This window comes from Erinaceus europaeus, chromosome 11 (assembly GCF_950295315.1).
Source record: "Erinaceus europaeus chromosome 11, mEriEur2.1, whole genome shotgun sequence".
In the NCBI taxonomy this organism is placed as follows: Eukaryota; Metazoa; Chordata; class Mammalia; order Eulipotyphla; family Erinaceidae; genus Erinaceus; species Erinaceus europaeus.
The window spans coordinates 114,324,423-114,346,172 of NC_080172.1; the positions used below are offsets into that span (position 1 = coordinate 114,324,423).

Here is a 21,750-nt window from a genome sequence, read left to right on the forward strand (position 1 = left end):
GGACTGTGCTCATGCCCACCTTTTTTGATGGAAAACAGGCCTCATTCCATAGAAAGCACTTGGCAGTTTGCACAGCTCTCCTCCTCAACCATCCTCATCATTCTAGCGCCTCCCGTCAAGCTCTCCCACTGGGCTGGGAGTCCTGGAGCCATCCACAGTTCCATGGGTAGTGGTGTAAGCGGACCAGTACCTCAAATCCCAGCCACCCCACTTCTTCTTCTAGCGTTTGCCCTTCTTCCGTAGCCAGTCAACAGCGTCAGGTTGAAAGCTGCCAGGAGCTGCTTGTTGCTGGCTTTGAAAGTGACTGGGATCCATGTGGATTCAGTCGGCTAGGAAGGATCGTCAGTTTCCCCAATGAATGGGTACTCACGGGATGCACCACGAGAAGGTCGATCCAATGCATCCCGGCCACCCCACTGCACCACAGCCAGTCCTGTTTGTTGTCCTGGACCTTGAGGTCTGCAGCCTTTAACCATGACTGCTACCAAGATCAGGTCTCTTCCTTCCTCTGTGGTAGACACTCCCACACCGAACCCTTTCCCACAAGCACAGGAAATGAACAGACTTGGCTGCGATGCCCCTGCAGACAGGTCTTGTGGCTGAATACACACAGAGTCCCCAAGGAGTGTTGGAGCTTGAGATGCAGCCCCGTGAGAGAGCACCTGCCTCTCATGTAGGAAGTCCTGGGTTCTAGCCCATTGTCACAAAGGGGAAGCACCCGGAAGTAACTGTAACTGTGACAACACCAGAAACTTAGTTCCTCTTCTGCACCAAATCCCGTTCTGTGCGTTGTTAACCCTCCTGGGTGGGTAGGTCCTCTTGGTCCTGAGACAGTGCCAACCTGGGAGTTGGCTCAGTATCTTCCTTCCACACCCCCCCAGTCCCCCCCACTGGCATCAGCACCCAGCTCAGCTTGTGACCTCTCTTCTTCTCCTCTCTACCTCGACACCCCCCTCCCTGACTCTTCCTCAGTCACTCGAGGATCTTGAAGACCAAAAACGGAAAAAGAAGAAAGATAAAATGGGATTCGGCTCCATCTCGCGTGTCTTCGCCAGAGGGAAGCAACGGAAATCCCTTGACCCCGGCCTCTTTGATGGTACCGCCCCTGATTATTACATAGAGGAGGACGCAGACTGGTGATGCCGCCTCCCTGCGCCTGCTGCCCGGCGGGCGTGTCTGTGCGAGAGTGGACGTGGGTTCGAGCCTGGGGGTGCGCGTGTGGACGTGCGTGCTGGGGTGGGTGCGTGCATGGCAGCTCTTGCAACACGCGGGTGCTGGGTGTGGCCGGACACCTGCCAGGAGCTCAGACACATACACACGTGTCGCCTCCCTCTCCCCTCCCCCGAGTCACCACCTCTGTAATTTGCTGTACATACTACAAATGTGCGACTGTCAACTCCCTGTCTTTGGAGCGATACGGTTGTGTTGTTAATCTGGATTTGTGTTTTTTTGTTTTGTTTTGTTTTGTTTTTGTTCTTTTTCTTTGCGTTCTTTTTCCATGTTTGTGTTATTATTATTAAGTTTTTTTTCCCTTCTTTTTGTCTGTTTCTGTTGGGTTGTCCTCCCCACCCCGATCCCTCCCACCCCCTTTTCCTCCTTTTTATGAAACTTGAAAACTTGAAGGACTGCTGTGTATTTGTAAATAACAAAACGATTGTGCACTCCGTGCTTGTAAACGCCCTTGTCCAAAATGCTACTTGTGGGGGCCCGGCTTCCCGAGGATGTGGTCTGTTTGCTATGTGTCCCCCCCCCCACCACCACCACCCACTCACTCCCTGTTCCCCCAGGGTGAACTGTGGAACCAGCCCCTGTTCTCTGGGCAGCCCCAGTCACTTTAGCCAGAGAGAGTCACTGCTCTCAGCTGGACCTGCCTCTCAGCAGAGACTCCGAGGGCCCCATCCTGGCCGGCTTTGGCAGTGGTCAGAGGAGGCTCTTTTGAATAGCCTGCCAGTTTTTGAATTGTCATTTCTTTCTTTAAGGGGAAAATCAAAAAAAAAAAAAATGACAAGCCTTGTTTGGTTAAATTTATTTGCACAGATGCAGAAAACGTATGCCATCTAAATTGTTGCATTCATATCGGAGTGTATATTTTTCCAGGGGGGTGGGCGGGAAGTGGGTGTTCCTCTTGACTTGTCTGCTCTGTCCTTATGCTGCTGCCGCTGCTGCCACACTGGGCAAGGTCAAGTTTAGGGTGGCCAGAACCCAGGGACCACTGAATAGCAAAGCTTGCTTTTTTGTTTTTTTTTTAATTTTCTTTTATTTTTTCCTTTCTTCTTCTCTCCACTGCCCACCTCCATTCTCCTACCCTTGCATGGAAGTGCTCCCACCTTCATCCCCACTCAGAGCCTCCATTCTCTCTTCTCTCTCTCTCTCTCTCTCTCTCTCTTTCTCCCTAAGCCTTCATATATTTATTTGTCTGGACTGCAGAGCACTGACCTTAGTGAGCACAGTGTCCACTGTCACTGTCACTTCCTCTAGGATCAGTCTTTTGAGATCAACTGAGGGCAGGGTAAGGCAGGCGGACACATGATCACAGGGTACAACCATGGGACCCTGAGGCTTGAGTCGCTTCCCCGAGGCTCCTGGGACATCACCAAATCCTCCCTGCAACCGTGTCAATTCTCCATCTGGGTCTAGCCTGCGTCTGCCAGAAGGTGTCATGGGGACAGGGAGGGGTTGGAGTCACTGACCAGTCCCTCTGCCTTCTGGTTGGTTCCTCCAGTCCCATGGACCAAAATTGGGATCCCCTCTAGCCCTGGCCTCCAACTCAGCACCTTGTCAGAGGAGCCTGAGATGTTCACACTGGGACAACAGGACCGGCAGGAGCATTGAGGCTTCACCAGCAAAGAAACCATGTTCTTAACCTATGCCCGGTGTTAACGAGAACGTGAGTTTCTAAGCCAGGTTGTCCCAAGACCTAAAAAAAAAAGTAAGCTAGTCCTTTCTTATAACCTATGAATCCCAACCCCACCTTAACAACTAACAGGGCTTAATTCACAACACCCTCTAAACAGTAGTAGTTGTGCTTTCCACTAACGATGACAACTTCAGTTCTTAAAAGAGAGAAGCAGGGGAGGAAGGGCCCATTTTTAAATGCTGGAACTTCTCTAACAGAACAGATAGGCTATTTTCTAGTCCGAAATTTCATAAAAGGAGCAGATAAGCGTGGGCCGCTCCCTTTCCCTCTGGCCTGGTGGTGGGCTGGGCAGCGGACACGGGCAGGGCACTTAGGGTCTCTCTGGCTTGAACTAGATGCTATTTTTCACTAAGCCTGGGAGTAAGGGAGCACTGGGAACTGGTCTCTTAAAGAGAGAGATTTTAGAAAAACGACTCCTCTACCTGCCCTGTGGGGGGGGGAGATTAATTTTTTGTTGTTGTTGTTGATTTTTATTGTTTTCCCCCTTCCTTATGAGAAAAATAAGACTGCAGCCACTCCTGGAAATGATTTAGTAGTTCCTTTTTCATTTCAGTTTTTTTTTTTTTTTTGTAAATTAGGAGCTAATTCTCAGAGTTACTAAGAATGATTTATTTCAGAGAACTACGTCAACTAGCGAATGAGTTATGGGTAAATTTAGATGAAAATAACCTTTCCTGTGGGAAAGGTTTCTCGAAGGCATGGATGCAAATATAAAAATATTAAAAAAAAAAAATCTAAATAAAGCTTATTTTAAAATATTACCGAATTCGATGTTATTTGATTGTTTCATATCTGTCTCCGGTGGGAGGCTGGCTGCGTCCTACTGGGAGCAAATCCCGGGCCTGGCACTACCTGTTCTGAAATTCCAGGCCTGGCTTCCCCAGAGGGGACCTGGAGGGGCCGAGGAAAGCTGGCTGGATTCTTGGCCCACGGAGGGGCTTTGAGGTCAACGTGGGCTTCTCAGAAATGTCTCCCCTTGGCCACTGCCCTGGCTGTGATTTGGAGACTCGGTGAACACCCAGGGCTGCTGTATACTTCCGCTCAGGGGCCCTGTCTGTCAGCTTTCATCTGCTTCTTCTCCCCCTAAGGCCCAAGAGGGGAGGGGGCACCTGTGAACCAAGGGTGAGGACAGTCCTTTCTGTAGGCCTCCATGGGTTTCTGCATGATACCAGCTTCCCTCCCTTCCCAGAGAGGAAGCATTTGAACAAAATGAAGGGAACTTTTCCAAGCTTCCCCCTTTCCCATGAGACCCCTATGGTGGGACCCCCCCCCCCAATCCTTTAGTTCCTAAGTGTCCACCCACCAGCGGCCTTCTACCTTCAAGCTCCCAGTTTAAAAACATCTGGGGCTGGGTGGCGGCTCACCTAGTTGATCCCACATGTTACAGTGTGCAAGGACCTGGGTTCAAGCCCCTGTCCCCCCGCCCCCAAAGGAGGAAAGCTTTGCAAGGGGTGAAGCAGTGCTGCAGGTGTCTCTCTTGTCTTTCTTCCTATCCCCCCTTCCCCTCTCGATTTCTGACTGTCTCTATCAATAAATAAATAAAGATAATTTTTTTAAAAAGAATTGTTTTAATCCTGGGGCCAGGCAGTTGGCGCACCTGGTGAAGTGCTCGCATTATAGTGAGCAAGGACCCGGGTTCAAGCCCCTGGTCCCCACTTGCAGGGGAGGAAGCTTCACAAGTGATGAAGCAGGACTGCAGGTCTCTCTTTCTCTCTCTCTCTTTCTCTCTTCCTCCCCTCTCAATTTCTCTCTGTCTCTAGCTAGATAAAAATTTTAAAAATTTAAGTGATTTTTTTTAAAACTTCCTCTCCAGCAATAGAAACAGATGGAAACTGGCCTTTTAACTCCCCTGCCATTCTGCTGGAAGGAAACCAGAGTTCAAAAAAAGAGCTAAAATGGAAACACCAGGCTAGCGGGGTCCCAGGCGGAAGCCTGGAGTCAAGATGGGCAGGAAAACTCAGGCCGTCCAGGGTCTTTCTTAGACAGTCCAGCAGCCTGGTCCCAGCTGCTGCCAACCCAGCAGCGTTGGCAACAAGAACATAACGCTGGTTTTCTTCATCCTCCCCACCCCATGAGTCCTGTCCCCACACACGCCGGGCATATGGGGGGGGGGGGGATCTTGAACCCAGAGAGTAGTGACTTAGTCCTAAGATCCTAGCTCTTCTGTGATAGAGATCAGCCAGGCCACACCTTATGCCAGTCTGTCTAGCCTTCCTCAAAAGTCGCTCAGCCTCTAAGACCTTGCCACAAGGAGTTCCAACAGCAAAGGACACCTCTCAGGCAGAAATTGGGGTTGGGGCAGCTGGGGTCTTCTGGTCTCGTGGACAGCCAAGCCACTCAGGTTGTATACTGCATAATTCTGGTAGCTCTCCTGTGTGAACAGACACACCGTGTGCTATACTCAGTCACCCTTCACAGTGCTGGGCACCCAACAAGTTTAACCTGACCATAGTAACAACAATAATACTCTCCTAACATGTATTAAGTATTTACACCGGGTTGGGATCTAGCCTGTATATGTTACATGTATTAACTCGGTTAACCTTCCAACAGCTTGTGCAATTGAGAAGCTAACAGGTCCAGAGATGTGACGCTAAATAATGAAGCAGGATGCAGGGGTGGGGGGGTGTGGAGGTGGGCAGTGGCGCCCCGGGCTAAGCGCACAGAGTACGATGCACAAGGATCCTGGTTTGAGCCCCCACCTCCCCACCTGCAGGAGGGGGGGGTCACTTCACAAGTGATGAAGCAGGTCTGCAGGTGTCTGTCTTTCTCCCTGTCTCCTCCCTCTTCTCTCAATTTCTCTCTGTCCTATCCAGTAAAAAATAATAAAGGAAAAAATGCCCACTAGGAGTGCCCCAGCAATAACCCTGGAGACAAAACTAAAAAGAAAAAAATTAAACATTAAATAAGATAATGAATTAGAATCAGATACGAGGTGGGGGGGTAGATAGCATAATGGTTTTGCAAAGAGACTCCCATGCCTGAGGCTTCAAAGTGCCAGGTTCAGTCCTCGGCACCACCATAAACCAGAGCTGAGCAGGGCCCTGGTAAAAAAGAAAAAATTATAATCAGCTGCAAACCCAGGGAATCAAGTCACAAAGCTGGGACCCTGAATCTCTCCTCCCAGCAGGCAGCTGGAGGCTAGGATCCAGCCTGTGGGGCACCTTCCATGCCTCTGCTGGGCCTATTTTAAAGGCCTCCCCCATGTCCCGTCTCCACGTTTGCTCACCATCGGCCTTGGAGTGGCCTCGTATTCCTTTGCTTTTGAAACTGAATCCCCCCCTCCCCTCGAGCAGGCCCAGAACCCCCTCCTGTGAGCACAGAGAGGAGGTGGCAGGGAGGGCAGGGCAGAAAGGTGTCACCAGACACCACTTACTCCCTATTTCAGGCCCTACCCGTGAACCCTGCAGAGCTATAGGACCTTGAGGGTTAGCTCCATTGATCCCGTGTGTGTGTGTGTGTGTGTGTGTGTGTGTGTGTGTGTGTGTGTGTGTGTGTGTGTGTCTTTGTGTCTTGTCTGTCTTGGAGGCTGCCTGACCCCAAAATGGACCCCAGATTCAGGTTCAGCCTTGGCTTGAGCTGCTACTTTGTGTCCTTCAACCAGGACTCGTGGGAGTTAGGGCCGCTGACACTTTAACAGTTTTAAAATAGACCCTTAGGTTCTCCCACCAAAAACCTGCATTTTTTTTTTCTTCTTTTTATTCACAGCAAGGGCTCGATGGCCACCCCTTTAGGTTCTCCCACCAAAAACCTGCATTTTTTTTTCTTCTTTTTATTCACAGCAAGGGCTTGATGGCCACCCCCAGCTCGTTGGCTCAGAATGCATGACTCTCACATTTTTTTTCCAACTCTCACCCCAGTAGACGGGGTAACACGTGTCAGGGTCCCCTTCCTCCTCCCTACCAGTTCTCGCTGTCTGATGGAGAAGCCTGGTGATAGTAAAGAACCAGGAGGGATAGCTCAGGGGTTATGAGAAAAGATGTGCATGCTTGAGGCACTGAGGTCTCAGGTTCAGTCCTCAGCACCACCAGAAACCAGTGCTTTGGTTTAAGGAGAAAGAGATAGAACACGTGCAAATGCTTCTTTTAATAGGGTAGAGTCATAATTTCATTTCATTTGACGTTATTTCCTCCAGGGTTATCACTGGGGCTCCGTGCAGGCACTACCAATCCACTGCTCCTATTGGCCAGTTTTTCTATTTTATTGAACAGGACAGAGAGAAATAGAGAGTGAAGCAGGGGGAGGGGAGGGAGGAAGAGAGAAAGATAGATATCTGCAGGCCTGTCAAGCATCCCTTCTGCTGGTGGGGAGCTAAGGGCTCGAACACGTATCCTTGCCGGGGTCCTTGCATTCAGTACTAAGTACACTTAACTGGGTGTGTCATTGCCTGGCCCGGATCACGATTTTATAAGAATTCCCTATGAACTCACAAATTACTTGGGAATCTTATCTTGGCTGCAGTAGGTATGCATTATCACAGGCACAGCACATCAGCTGTGTGTCATTTCACAGGCAAAGTGACTGTAAGTCATGGTGGGACCCGGGAGTAGAGAATTATCCTTACCTGATGGATGGCAGCATGGGGAATCCTAGCCCACTCACAGAGAACTCTGCCAACGTGCCACCCTGCACTTGGCAGGACTGTGCTCACCACCTCCCCCCACCCCACCCCCAGTGAGCCCCTGAGAAACAATCCCAAGGAGAATTGAGCTTAGGTGGTCAAGGGGTGTCACCTGGTTAAACGCACATAGTGGGGGAGGTGAGCTTTAAGCAGGAATAACAGCATCTGAGAACCTTGACCAACTTCTCCTTAGGAAAAAATCAGGACCCCAAGTTGTAATATAGTTACTGTATATACTGTTTGATATTGTTAGTTTACTTTCTGGTTCTTGTCCCATGTGCTAAATAGCTATAGCATTCGCAGAAATGGTTTTGTCATTGAGAATAGATGAAGGACTTGGGCTACTAATAAAAAATTATTTGAATAAAAAGAAAAAGCAGGCCTCCCGGTTGCTTAGAGCGATGCCCCTGTGGGTGCCTTGGGGCATGGTCAGACAATAGACAACCACCCCACCACTGAATCTAAGTCTCTAAAAACTAGTGGCAGCTTCGTCACATGCATTTCTGCACTTTGGCTTTCAGAAACTTAATTCCTTCCTCAGTGCATTACCAGGAGTGAGCAGTGAATTGCACCAGACCAAGAGAATCTGTAACTGTGCATGCCATGCGCCAACAAGAGGGTCCGCCTATAGAATGTCAGCTCATGCCTGAATAATCTCTCTCCAGCTCTGGTCCTCCGTTGGTGTATAGCATTTGTTATTGGATAGAGAGATAAATGGAGAGGGACGGAAGAAATAGAGACAGAAATACAGAATGAAACCTGCAGCCCTGCTTCAACACTCATGAAGCTTTCCCCCTGCAGGTAGCCACCAGGAACGTGAACCCAGGTCCTTGCACACTGTAACGTGAGCACTTAGCCAGTTGCCCCACCACCAGGCCCTGGGGGAAAAAAAAAAAAAAAAAAAAAACTTCCTCTCTTTTTTTAATATTTATTTTTATTTATTTATTTATTATCAGATATAGACAGAAATTGAGAGAGAAGGGGGGAATAGAGAGGGAAAGAGACAGAAAGACAGACACCTGCATGCAGCCTTACTTCACCACTCATGAGGCTTTTCCCCTGCAGGTGGGGACCAAGGGCTTGAACCTGGGTCCTGTAGGGTGCGCCACCACCTGGCCACCCCTCATCCCCACAGACTTCAATCCAATAGTTCAACTCCTTAGCCAGAGTTTCCTCACCCATGTGAGTTCTTTAGCCTTCTCTTCCTCATCAATTTAGAAGTGAGGGGAATGTTTCAGTGCCTGGAAAGGGCTCACCCCACAGTGCTCTGTGATTTAAGTGAAGCCCTCCTCCAAGATAAAAAAAAAAGCAACTGATCTCAACTTCCATTTTACAGATGAATAAACCAAGGCACAACAAATGGAAGTAGGGGCATCCAGCCAGGAAGATCGAGACCCAGTATTCAACCTGGCTCCAGGGCTCCTGTTCTCAGTAACTAATTCACAGTTGCAAATCAGCCAGTAGCTCCCAGGCCCCCACCAGGTGCAGCTGGTCAATATGAAGTTTCAGAGAACTTGAGAAAGTCTCACTAGCCGAGTTCTGGACAGGTCAGTTCCTTGGGTTTCTCTACTCAATAGAGGAAAAGATTGAAAAGCAGTTTTACCGTGGAACCCTTGGGGTGTCAAGAGGTTGCTGTACTCAGTGAAGGAAGCAACAGGCAGGGCTGCAGTCCTATCTTCCATGATAATCTTAGCCTGCTGCATACTGACCCCTCCCACCACCCCGTGAAAGAAGCATGTACTGGGCTGCGTGATAGGGAAAGCCAAAGCAGGCCCCCAAGGAAATAAAAACGGGGCCCAGTGGTGGAGCACCTGGCTGAGTGCATGTTACCATAGTCAAAGACCTGGTTTGGAGCCCCGGTCCCCACCTGCAAGGGAAAAGCTTTGTGATAGTGAAACAGTGTTGCACTTTGTGATAGTGAAACAGTGTTGCACCTCCTTCCCTCTTGATTTCTGGCTGTCTCTATCCATTAAATAAAGATAACAGGAGGCCGGGCAGGGGCACACCGGGTTAAGCACACATAGTATGAAGTGCAAGGATCTTGGTTCGAGCCCCTGGCTCCCCACCTGCAGAGGGGAAGCTTCACAAGCGGTGAAGCAGGTATGCAGATGTCTCTCTGTCTCTCTCCCTCTCCCTCCCTCCCTCCCTCCCTCCCTCCCCTTCTCAATTTCTCTCTGTCCTATCCAAGAAGAAAAAAAAGAAAAAGAAAAATGGCTGCCAGGAGCAATAGATTCATAGTGTCGGCACGGAGCCCCAGCAGTAACACCGGAGGCAAAACAAATTTAAATAAAGATAGTAAAAAAAAAAGAAAAGAAAAGAAAAACAAGGTTTGAGAAACACATGTAGATGAGCAGTTGTCCAGTCTGACCAAGCCTTGGGTTGTAAGGTGCTTAGATCCCATTCCAAACACACTACACAGAGGGTTTAGAAGTGCAGCCCTAAGATCTGTGTTTCTATGGGGCCTCAGAAGATGGAGCTGACACGGAAAAAAGCAGAGAACGTAGCCCCTGTCTGTGGGGTGTCAGCACAGACCACTAGGAAGATTCTAGGAGGGGCCACCATAAAATGGGTTGAAGCCACCTTGCTAGGGCAGATCCAGGGAGCAAACAAAATCTAGCAAGACCCCTGAGGGTCAGTGGTCTTGCTGGGCCTTACAGAACAGAGATGGAAAGGGCTGGCTCACTGTATGTGTCTGACGCGTGTTGGGCAGCGTCAGCGTCTGCAGCAGCATTGCCATAGAACCAGAGAGCACCCCGCCCAACTTCCCTAGAGGCGCACAGTCAGGAAGTGGCAGGGGCAGGAATGCAAGTGCTCAGTCTTCACTCGGCTTGTAGGCACTGGAAGCTTCTGCTGAGCATGGTGTGAACCTGTTGACCTTGGCCTGCGGACAGTGGTGCTCCGTGGAGTGTGGATGGATGATAAGCCCAAAATTGGGAGCAAGACAACCCAAGCTGTGCTTGGAGGAGGAGTTGGGGTGGGGCTGCAGCAGAGGAGCCCAACAGACCTCAATCCAGACCCTGCCCTTGGGATCCCCAGCTCCACCGAGGAGCCCACTACCACCCCAGCCTGGTGCAGTCATCTCTCAGCTTCAATCTGAATTCCCCCATTCCCCAGACTGGTCAGAAATCTTGACGTGTGACCATGGGCGGCATGTCTGTCTGTCTCTTTCTCTCTCTCTGGGTCTTGGGCTTCCTGTAATAAGAGCACAGGACATTTGGTACCCACCTGTGACCCTGGGATCTTCTGAATCCTGGTGTTGGTGGCCTTCTGCTCTGACAGCCCAAGCTCTGGCCTCTTTGACTTAGAGAGCTGACTTGATGTTGGACAGAGCTTGTGCAGTGTCAAGACAGAGCAGAATCCATAGCTTACAGGTCTCAGGGTCTCCCCTGGGATGTCGCTCTTTGCCAGCAGTCAGCGAGCTTCAGATGCCTTCCCTGACTCCGGCAGAGTGGGAAAGTTGGCGACACTCACAATCCCACAGCTGCCAAGAACCTACAATCAAGGGCCAGAGACCCTGCCCGGGAGACCACGAAAGTTCCCGCTGGTGAATCACAGTGAGGCTGCATTGAGCAATATCCTTCTCAAGACATAGTCCTTTATAGTTTTTTTCCCTTAATTTTATTTATTTATTTTTGGATAGAGACAGAGAGAAAGGGGAGAAGGAGGCTGAGAGGGAAAGAGACAGACACCTAATGCTAGTGGGGAGCTGGGGATTGAACTTGGGTCCTTACACACTAAACCCAGATCAATGCCAGCAGGGCCTGCCACAGCATGTCTGACTGTTACTGGTACCTGAGCTAAGCTCTTTCTTTTCTTTCTTAATTTTCTTTTCTTAGGCTAGCTTCTTTATCATCATTATTAGTATATCATCTTTATTTATTTATTGGATAGAGACAGCCAGGAATTGAGATGGAAGGGGGTGCTAGAGAGGGAGACAGACAGATACCTGCAAGGTTTATGGTTCACATATGCACTTAACCAGATGCGCTGACGCCGGCTTCCACCCCACTTTTTTTTTTTTTGCCTCCAAGGTTATCGCTGGGGCTTGGTACTGGCACTATAAATCCACTGCTCCTGGAGGCCATTTTTTACATTTTATTGAATAGGACAGAGAGAAACTGAGAGAGGATTGGGAGATAGAGACAGAGAGACACCTGCTGCCCTGCTTCTCTGCTTGTGAAGCTTCTTCACCCCCCTCTTCATCACAGGTGGGGAGCCAGGGGCTTGAACCAGGACCCTTGCTTTGTACTCTGTGCTCTTAACCGGGTGCACCACCACACGGCCCTCAGTCCTTTATAGTTTAGGAGCCTCTGTCATAGGCAGCCAAGGGTTTGTGTGAGGAGCACAGACAGAGCAAACTCCCTCCGTCCACACTATTGGGTGGTCGGGAAAGTCATGTCACATTTGGTTTTTCTCACCTGTTGAAAAACAGGAAAACACGTCATGACCTTCCCGACAGTACAACACACCCCTCACGTTTGGAACTTCAGCTTCCTTACCTGTGTAAGAGAGCAGCCACCAAGCTGAAAGGAGTCCAGGAGTGAAAAAGTTTAGCTCGGGGCCGGGTGGTGGCTCACCTGGTGGAGCGCACATGTCACAGTGCACAGGACCTAGGTTTGAGCCCCCCAGTCCCCCCTCCCCTGCAGGGGGGAAGCTTTGTGAGTGGTGAAGCAGGGCTACAGGTGTCTCTCTGTCTCTCTCCCTCTCTATCTCCCCTTTCCATGACAATTCCTGGCTATCTCTATCCAATAAATAAATAAAAATAAAATAATAATAAAAAAGAAGCTAGCCTAAGAAAATAAAATTTTTTTTAAAAAGGCTTAGCTCAGGTACCAGTAACTGTCAGACATGTTGTGGCAGCCCCTGCTGGCAATGGTCTGGGTTCAGTGTTTCCCAAGCGTCCTGTGATCCTGTGGCAGGGTCCTGGCAGGGCAGGTCCCCTTTGTAAGATGCCAGACTGAGGCCCAGGTAAATGCAGCGCTAACCCAAGCTGCCAGCTCATCCGGAGGATAAGCAATGGCCTCTGGCCTGGGCCCATCATACTGTGGGCCAAGCAGAAATTCACTGCTTGAGCCAGGACTGGAACCCTGGACTCCGGCCCTTAAGGCCAGCACACTGAGCCACAAGCCACAGGATTCAGCTTGGGCTGTGGGGATGGGGGGAGGGGGAGGACAACAGGCTCAATACATTTTTTTCCTCTAATATTTTATTTATTGGATAAATACAGAGTTGAGGGCAGGGGGAGAGGAGCACCGGGGCCAGGCAGTGGCGCACCTGGTTAAGCACATACATCACAGTGCACAAGGAACCTGGTTCAAGCCCCTGTTCTTCACCTGCAGGGCTACAGGTGTGTCTGTCTCTCTCCTTCTCTACCTCCCCCTCCCCTCTCCATTTCTGTCTCTACTCAGTGATATAAATAAACAAATATTATTAAAAATAAAAGTTAACCCTTTGCTTCTCTGCCTCAGCATCAGTGCCAGGGGCAGGGTAAAGGGGAGGCATTTTTGCTGCCACCCCAAATCCCCAGTGGGAACAGAAGGAGTAAATTTATTGCCACTGGGGCAGGAATGATCACATCAGCTTGCCAGGACTTCCAACCCTCCCTGCCCTGTGGGGTCACCAGCTCTGAGCTGCCTAACTGCTTTCCCCAGGGCAGATGGGAGAAGACTGGCCAGCAATACCCAAGTCACATCTAAGACATTGACTTCATGCCTGCACCGTGCTTCTTGGGAGGCTGACGTCTTGTCTCTGGAGTTTTGTGTGGAGCTAGTGAGCAGGGACCCGCAGGCCAGGAAGGGAAGGTGGTGACCTCTGACAGCTGTCACTGCAGGGCCTAGAGCTGGAGGCTCTCTATAAGCCGGTGGGAATGTGCGGTGAAGAGAGGGCAGTGGGGACAGCTTAGGCGTGCGACTCAAGCCCAGTCCCCTCCATTTCTGTGTGTGTGTGTGTGTGTGTGTGTGTGTGTGTGTGTGTGTGTGTGTGCGTGCAAGAAACACAAACTTGCTTGAGGGACAGCCGATGCAGCCAACATGCTTAGAGAGGGGCTACAGAGATGGAGCCAGGTCTTCGGGTTTGAGCCCTGAGGCAGATCTTGTCTGTGCGATACCTTAGCTGGCCACTTTGTCACTGTGAGCCTCAGTTTCCCCATCTGTGAGAATTAGAGAACAGGCCTGTTTCAGAGGTGGCGTTAACATGGGGCTACACTTTCCTGGCAAGTCTGAATGAGAGTGTCTGGCCAGTGATCTCCAGAAGGTGTCCAGTCCCTCTGTGCTGCTGATCTCCTGAGCTGGGCAGGGAAGCTATGGTCAGGCACGATGTTACCATGTGCAGGACCTAGGCTGCAGCCCCCCCGCCCCTCCCTGGCTGTAGGGGGCAGGTCTCACAAGTGAGTGGCGAAGCAGGTCTGCAAGTTCCTCCTTTTCCTCTCTGACTTCCCCATTCTCTCTCAATTTCTCTCCTCTATTCTGTCAAATAAAATAGAAAAGGAAGGAAGGGAGGGAGGGAGGGAGGAGATAGAAGAAAGGAAGGAAGAAAAGGGGGGACCGGGCGGTGGCACACCTGCTTAAGCACACAAAAGTGCAAGGACTCATGGAAGGACCTGGGTTCGAGCCCCTGGCTTCCCACCTGCAGGGAGGATGCTTCAAGAGTGGTGAAGCAGGTCTGCCAGTGTCTCTTTGCCTCTCCCTCTCCATCTCCCCCACCCCCTCTCAATTTCTCTCTGTCCCATCCAATAAAATGGGGGGGGGGAGGGAAGGCTGCTGGAGCAGTGGATTTGTAGTGCTGGCATGAAGCTCCAGCGATAACCCTGGGAGAATAAAAGGGAGGAGGGAAGGAAGGAAGGTAGGAAGGAAGGAGGGAAGGAAGGAAGAGAGGAAGGGAGGGAGGGAGGGTAACAGGCCAGATGGGACCCTTGTATCCTCTCACAGGGGAAGTTTGCACTGGACTCACACTAGTCACAACTGCCAAAACACCAGAGGAGCACTGCAGTGCTGTTTCTAGTACTTTAAAAAACAATACTACTACTATTACTACTACTACTACTACTATTACTACTACTACTACTACTACTACTACTACTACTATTACTACTACTACTACTACTATTACTACTACTACTACTGCTACTATTACTACTACTAATATGTGGTGCTAGGGATTGAACCTGGGAGCTCAGAGCTCCAGGCCTGAAAGTCATTGTGCAGAACCATTATGCTATCGCTCTAGCTCTTGCAGTCCTACAAGAGAGGCCCGGGTTCAAGCTAGGCTGACTTCCCCAGCTGGAGCTCACAGACCTCACCGTGGAGTACTGTGTGTGAACACTCCCCACCCCAGTCAGCCAGCACTGTGCTGGGCATGGCCACCTGATCCCCACTCTGCCTCTGACCTAGAGCCCACACTCGGTGAAGTGAGGGGCCCACAGGAGCCGGAATGAGGGGATCGCAGGTCACAAGGAATCCTACCCTGCCTGGAGCCAGTGTTTCTAGAACTCCTGATTTGTTTTTTTCAGGATAAGTAAAATATGACAGGCAGTAGACCTCAGCTGTTGAATGTGAGCCACTAGGTTTTTATAAGGATTATTTGTTTTTTTCTTTTCATCAAGGCTTCACTGCTCTGGGATTTATTTCAGATGTAAAAAGAGGCAGAGAATAGGGCCAGGTGGTGGCCCATCTAGCTGAGTGCACATATTACAGTGCCAAAGGAGCTGAGTTCAAGAGCCTGGTCCCCACCTGCAGGGGGAAGCTTCATGAGTGGTGAAGCAGGTCTGCAGGCATCTCTATTTATCTATCATCTATTTATTTATCTATATCTATATATATGTATATATATCCCCCTTCCTCTCAATTTCTGGCTGTCTCCAGCTAATAAATAAATAGAGAAAAAGAAAGAGGCAAAGAGGGGCTGGGCAGTGGCGCACCTGGTGAAGCACACGTTACCATAAACAAGGACCTAGATTCAAACCCCCACTCCCTGCCTGCAGGGAGAAAAACTTCACAAGCAAGCAATGAAGCAAGTCTGTGAGTGTCTCTTTCCCTCTCTGTCTCCCCTTCCCCTCTCAATTTCTCTCCTCTGTCCTAGCAAATAAAATATAAAGATGGTGGGAGAGGAAAAAATGGCCATCAGGAGTGGTGAATTTACAGAGATGGCACAGAGCCCCAGCAGTAACCCTGGTGGTGAAAGAGAGAGGTGGAGGGGGAGGGAGAGAGAGGGAGAAAGAGATGGAGAGGGAGAGAGAGAGAGAGAAACAGTGAGAGAGGGAGAGGGAGGCAGAGGGGTGGGTGAGAGGGAGAGAAAGAGAGGGAGGGAGAGAGAAAGAGGGGGAGAGGGAGAGGGAGAGAGAAAGAGGGGGAGGAGGAGAGAGGGGGAGAGGGAGAGTGAAAGAGAGAGGGAGGGAGGGAGAGAGAGGAAGGGGGAGAAGGAGAGGGAGAGAGAGAGAAGGAGGGGGAGAAGGAGGAGGAGAAGGAGAGGGAGAGGGAGAGGGAGAGGGAGAGGGAGAGGGAGAGGGAGAGGGAGAGGGAGAGAGAGAGGATACTGCACTGAAGCTTTCCTCCATACAGTGGAGGGCCAGACTTGATCCTGGGCTGTGCATATGGCAGTTATTTCGCTACCCAGGTGAGCTATTCTACCAGCCCTTCTTTAATGCTTTATTTATATTTATTTATTTATTCTCCTTTTGTTGCCCTTTTTATTGTTGTAGTTATTGTTGTTATAGTTATTGATGTCATTGTTGTTGGATAGGACAGAGAAATGGAGAGAGGAGGGGAAGACAGAGAGGGGGAGAGAAAGACAGACACCTGCAGACCTGCTTCACCGCCTGTGAAGCGACCCCCTGCAGGTGGGGAGCTGGGGGCTCGAACCGGGATCCTTACGCCTGTCCTTGCATTTTGCGCCACGTGCGCTTAACCCGCTGTGCTAAGGCCGGACTCCCCTTTAATGATTTTTGAATCACATGAGAATGAGTTCTATATGAGAACAAGACAAGTCAGAGGTTGTACACGCACACGGCAAAGCAGCATTCTACCCAACTGAGCTATTTCTCCAATCCCTGTGGCATCACTTTTTTTTTTCTGCAATATTTTATATGCCTTCCACTATGGATTATTTTTAAATATTTTTCTTAGTGATTTAATATTGGTTTACAAAATACTAGATAGCAGGTATAAAATTCCACACATTTCCCACCACCAGAGTTCTGTGCCTTCTGCTTTGTTTTAATATTTTATTTATTTACTTTAATGAAAAGGAAGGAGGGAGGGACGAGAAGTCAGGTGCAGTGGCAGCCGTAATGGCATCTTGTGGGTGGAAGAGAAGAGGCTAGAGTGCTCAGGACGCCCCCATGACAAAGAAGGATCCAATCCCAAGTGACGCTGACCAGAGCCAAGGCACAGTGGCCCTGCCGTGGCCCCGAAGAACAGGGACTCCGATGGATCTGGGGGTGCTGTCGGGGTTTTGATGTGTCTGGAGGGAGGTGGGGTGCAGAGAGCTCAGCATGCGAAGGAAGCCGGCTCCCTCAACCCTCTCTTCCCTTCCTGCTGCCTTCTTCCACCAGTTAATATTTATAGAGCAGCGGTGGGCTGGGAGCTGGTTGGTACAGACGCAGGGGCCACAGTGACTGCCACAGTCTCCAGGTGGGAGCTGAAACCAGTCCGCAGAGCCTCCCTGGATGCTCAAACTGAGGATCAGGGAGATGAATAAACTTGAGTGCTGGTGCTGGGCCTCCCTTTGCAGTGGGACAGATGGACAGGCCCGCCTGCAGTGAAAGCAGGATGCGAAATCATTGGGTGGATGGTGAAAGGGACATCCACTCAGGGACACAGATGCTGAAGGATGTCCCTCCACAAAACCATTTAACCTGGAGAAAAAGTATATAGGGGGCTGGGCAGTGGCACAAACAGTTAAGCGCACAGACTTACCAAGCACAAGGACCCTGCTCCCCACTTGCAGGGGGTCTGCTTCAGGAGTGGCGAAAAAGGTCTTCAGGTGTCTCTTTTTCTCTCCCTCTTTTTTAAAAATATTTATTCATTTATTCCCTTTTGTTGCCCTTGTTGTTTTATTGTTGTAGTTATTATTGTTGTTATTGATGTCATTGTTGGATAGGACAGAGAGAAATGGAGAGAGGAGGGGAAGACAGAGAGGGGGAGAGAAAGACAGACACCTGCAGACCTGCTTCTCTGCTTGCGAAGTGACTCCCCTGCAGGTGGGGTCTTTCTTTCCCTTTATCTCCCCCTCTTCTCTCAATTTCTCTCTGTTTTATCATATATATATATATATATATATATATATATATATATATATATATATATATATGATCTATATACACACACGCACATATATGTATCTATCAGAACCGGTATTCCTCAGAGTAAGCAAAATCCCCAATGCACTCACCCCATCCAAAACCAAACAGTATGCACTCATGTTCCCACAGAAGTAGTGAGAGCTAACCAAATGTATAAGGGGCAGGGCTGGGTGTCTGTGCTGTGGCCAACTGCGAACATCAAGTGCTAGACAATGACATAGTGGAGCAATAGAGCCTAGGAGTGGTCCCTGTCCCCACCCCCTACCTCCTTTCCCTCTCAGCAGAAGCAATGTCAATCCTCCCTGGTAGAAAGTGTCTGCTATCTGAATCCCAGAGTTTCCCTGTAACTAGGCAGGGAGATATCACAGAGCCAGCACAGAAGACTTGCATGTGACAGGTCACACTTTGGATCCTTAGTGTCACTAGTAGCCAGACCTTTGAGGTGCTCTGGTCAAAGAAAAAGAAAAAGAAAATATTCTCATCAAAATGCATGAAAATTATTGATCCATATTCAGGGGAAGGTCTTATCCAGAAGCCAGACGTCCCACCTTCTGCAGCCCATAATGATGCTGGGTCCGTACTCCCAGAGGGATAAAGAATAGGGAAGTTGTCAAGGGAGGGAATTGGATATGGAGTTATGGGGGTGGGAATTGTGTGGAAATGTACCTCTCTTGGCATATAGTCTTGTCAGTATTTCTGTTTTATAAGTAAAAATTTTAAAAATACGAATAACAAGATAAAAAATTAAAATGCATGAAAATCAGAAAATAAATGCAGCAATTATCAGGACCAAAGACAAAGTAGTGTTATTTAAAGAAGAAAGTGGCCCCTAAGCATAAATAAACAACCAGAACTATCTGGAAAATGTCAGAAGAAGAACCCGACAGACTTAGTTTTTTCAGGAAAGAAAATATATGTGTGTTACATGTATACACACATACATATACAGCTAGTAACAGTAAAAAAAAAAAATCAAAGAATGAGACAATGACTGGATAAATAACAAGAAACAAAAAAATGTGATGAAATCATTTTTCTAACATCTAACAGGCTAAGGTAGGTGGTCTGGATCAAGCAAGCCAATGCCCATGTTCAGCAGAGAAGCAATTACAGAAGCCAGAACTCCTACCTCCTGCACCCCAAAAAGAATTTTGATCTATATTCCCAGTAGTGGAGAAATGACAGGAGGAAGGTGGCCAGAGGGCTCTGAACTCCAACTCCATCGGGACCCAGAGAGAGAAGAGGAAAAAGGGAGGGACTTTTGGACGTAGCAGAACGTGTATGTGTGACTTGGGAAGGAAGAGAAGATGGCACCATAGAAAAATAGGGGGTGAGGGAACCAGGTGGTGGCAAACCTGGTTAAGCACACACAATACAGTGCACAAGGACCCGGGTTCAAGCCTCCCAGGTCCTCACCTGTAGGGGGTAAAGCTTCATGAGTGGTGAAGCAGGTCTGCAGCTGTCCTTCTCTTTCTCTCTCTCCCTGTCTCCCTCTTCCCTCTAAATTTCTCTCTGCCCTACCAAATAAAGTTAAAAAATAAAATAAATTATAAAAAAGGGCAAATATATACAAATATAGATGGTTGTAGAAATAACAGTTAACCTATAGCTACAACCTTAAGAGAATTACTGTAACTTCCAATGGAGGGATCTGGGATTCAGAACTCTGGTGGTAGAAATGGTGTGGAGTTGTACCTTTGCTATCTTATAATTTTGTAAATCAGTATCAAACCACTAATTAAAAAATAAAGCTAAATCTAAAGAAATTACCCAGAATGCAAGACAGATAAACTGGCAAGAGCTGGGAAGAAATTAAGGATCTTTCTAGTCCACTCCAACAGCTGCTAGCTACATGTGGCTAGATAAACATAACTTGAATAATTAAAATTAAGATTCAAAACTCAGGCTTCTCATCTGCATATTGTCAATGCTAATAACCACTGATAGCTCATGACTGTCATGTTGGATCCTCTAGATGATATATTTTCATCAATATAGGAAGTTCTGTTGGACAGTTAGAAGATAGTGAAAGAGAAAATTGCAAAATCCAACTTATATTGTATTGGAATCCCAAATGGAGGCCAAACAAAAGTAGAGGAAATACTTAAGACATAATGTCAGAGAATATGCCAAAATTAAACCCATAGATATAGGCAGCATAATTTATATCAACCAGAGTGAAGAAAAAGAAAGCTACATCATAATGAAACAGCATGCCAAAGACAAAGAGAAACTCTTGAAAGATGCTAACCAAACAGTAATCACACTGATAGGTGGCTTATCTTCAGTGAAAAAGGGAAACAAAAGACAGTGAAATAGTATCTTCAACATGCTGAGAGAGAATCACTGCTTACCTAAAACCAACAAGGCATCCAAATTCTTTGAAGAACAGGCTGAAATAGAGACTCCTTTTAGATAAAAGTTTTAAGAACTTACCACCAAGAAACTTTCAATCAAAAGAACTTTTTAAAAAAGGTTTTGTTTATTTATTTACTGGATAGAGATAGAGATATCAAAGGAGATGGGGAAGATAGAGACAGACAGAGAGAGAGAGAGAAAGAGAGACAACTGCAGCACTGCTTCACTGCTCTCCAAGCTTCCCCTACTGGTGGAGACACTGGAAGATTAAACCCAGTTTCGTGCACACTGTAACATGCACTCAACTGGGTATGCTAATTTGGGACTTACAAAAGTTATTCCAGCAGCCCAGAACTTTGCTCAAAGAGACAGAGCCTAAGACTTGCACATAGAAGGCTAAGTTCGATTCCAGGTACTGCAGATGCCAGATAGTGCTCTGGTCTATCTGTCTGCCTCTGTTTTGTCTGTCTCTCTCTCTTTCTCACTCATAAGAAAATAAATATATTTTTTTTAAGTTTTACTTATAAAATGGAAATAGTGACAGGACCATAGGATAAGATAATTCCATATAATTTCCACCACCAGTACTCTGTATCTAATCCACTCCCTTGATAGCTTTCCTGTTCTTTACCCCTCTGGGAGTATGGACCCAGGATGATTATGGGGTGCAGAAAGGGCAAGGTCTGGCTTCTGCAATTGCTTCCCCGCTAAACATGGTTGTTGGCAGGTCGATCCATACTCCCAATCTGTCTCTCTCTTTTTCTAGTGGAGTAGGGCTCTGGGAAGATAGGACTCCAAGACATATTGTGGGGTAGTCTGCCCTGAGAAGTCCAGTTGGCATCATGGTAGCATCTGGAACCTGGTGGCTGAAAAAGAGTTAAGATATAAAGCAGAACAAATTGTTGACTAATCATGAACCTGAAGGCAAGCATATTGCAGATGAAGATTTGGGATTTCTGTTTTGGAAAAAGCTAGTAGGTCTATTTTAGGTAGAAAATAAATATTTTTTAAAGAAAAAGAAAAAAATATCCTAGAAGTCTGAAATCCAAAAAGGAATGGTGAACACAGAAACTAGTAGGCATGTAGATAACACTACTATAACCATCTAAGTATAAAATAATCATGATGACAAGATCTAAATTATGAGGCTGAGGTTTATTATAAAGCATCTTTTGCTTTTTTTAAAATAGAGGTAGAAATCAACAGTGAAGGGGGAGATAGGGAGAAAGAGAAAAAGAGACACCTGCAGTACCGCTTCACCACTTGTGAAGCCTCCTCCCTGCAGGTGGGGCCCAGTCAGAGTTCTTCTCACTCACATGGTGATGGGCTCACCTAGGCAGAAACAGAGAGAAGCCACACCCACAGGTCCAGCTTATAACACCCAAGCCCAGCCTTCTTCTTGCCAAGCCACACCTGTTATCACTCCCATTTCCTGTGCAGCAATTTCCTCCCCACCCCCCCACCCCCCCCCACACACACAGGTGTGCCTTCTTCCGATGTGGTGTAGCAGTGTCTGTGTGCCCCTCGGTACTTCCTGTCATTTCTGACCTCAGCAGC

The 21,750-nt window shown here is 48.3% G+C and overlaps 1 protein-coding gene across 6 annotated transcripts in view; it reads left to right on the forward strand.

The window, feature by feature from the left end:
* The window catches only part of LOC103122359 (kazrin), a 585,567-nt gene that overhangs the window by 518,543 nt on the left and 45,274 nt on the right, over nt 1-21,750 (forward strand). For 4 of the 6 annotated variants that reach the window (XR_009552653.1, XM_060202328.1, XM_060202329.1 and 1 more), the window contains exon 8: nt 973-1,096. Coding sequence is in view for 5 of the 6 variants with exons in the window: in XM_060202328.1 (XP_060058311.1) it covers nt 973-1,096 (124 nt within the window). In the remaining variant the exon portion in view is untranslated. Of the gene's footprint in view, nt 1-972; nt 3,676-21,750 lie in introns of those variants that run through there. The other 2 variants (XM_060202331.1, XM_060202330.1) reach the window with 1 other exon arrangement.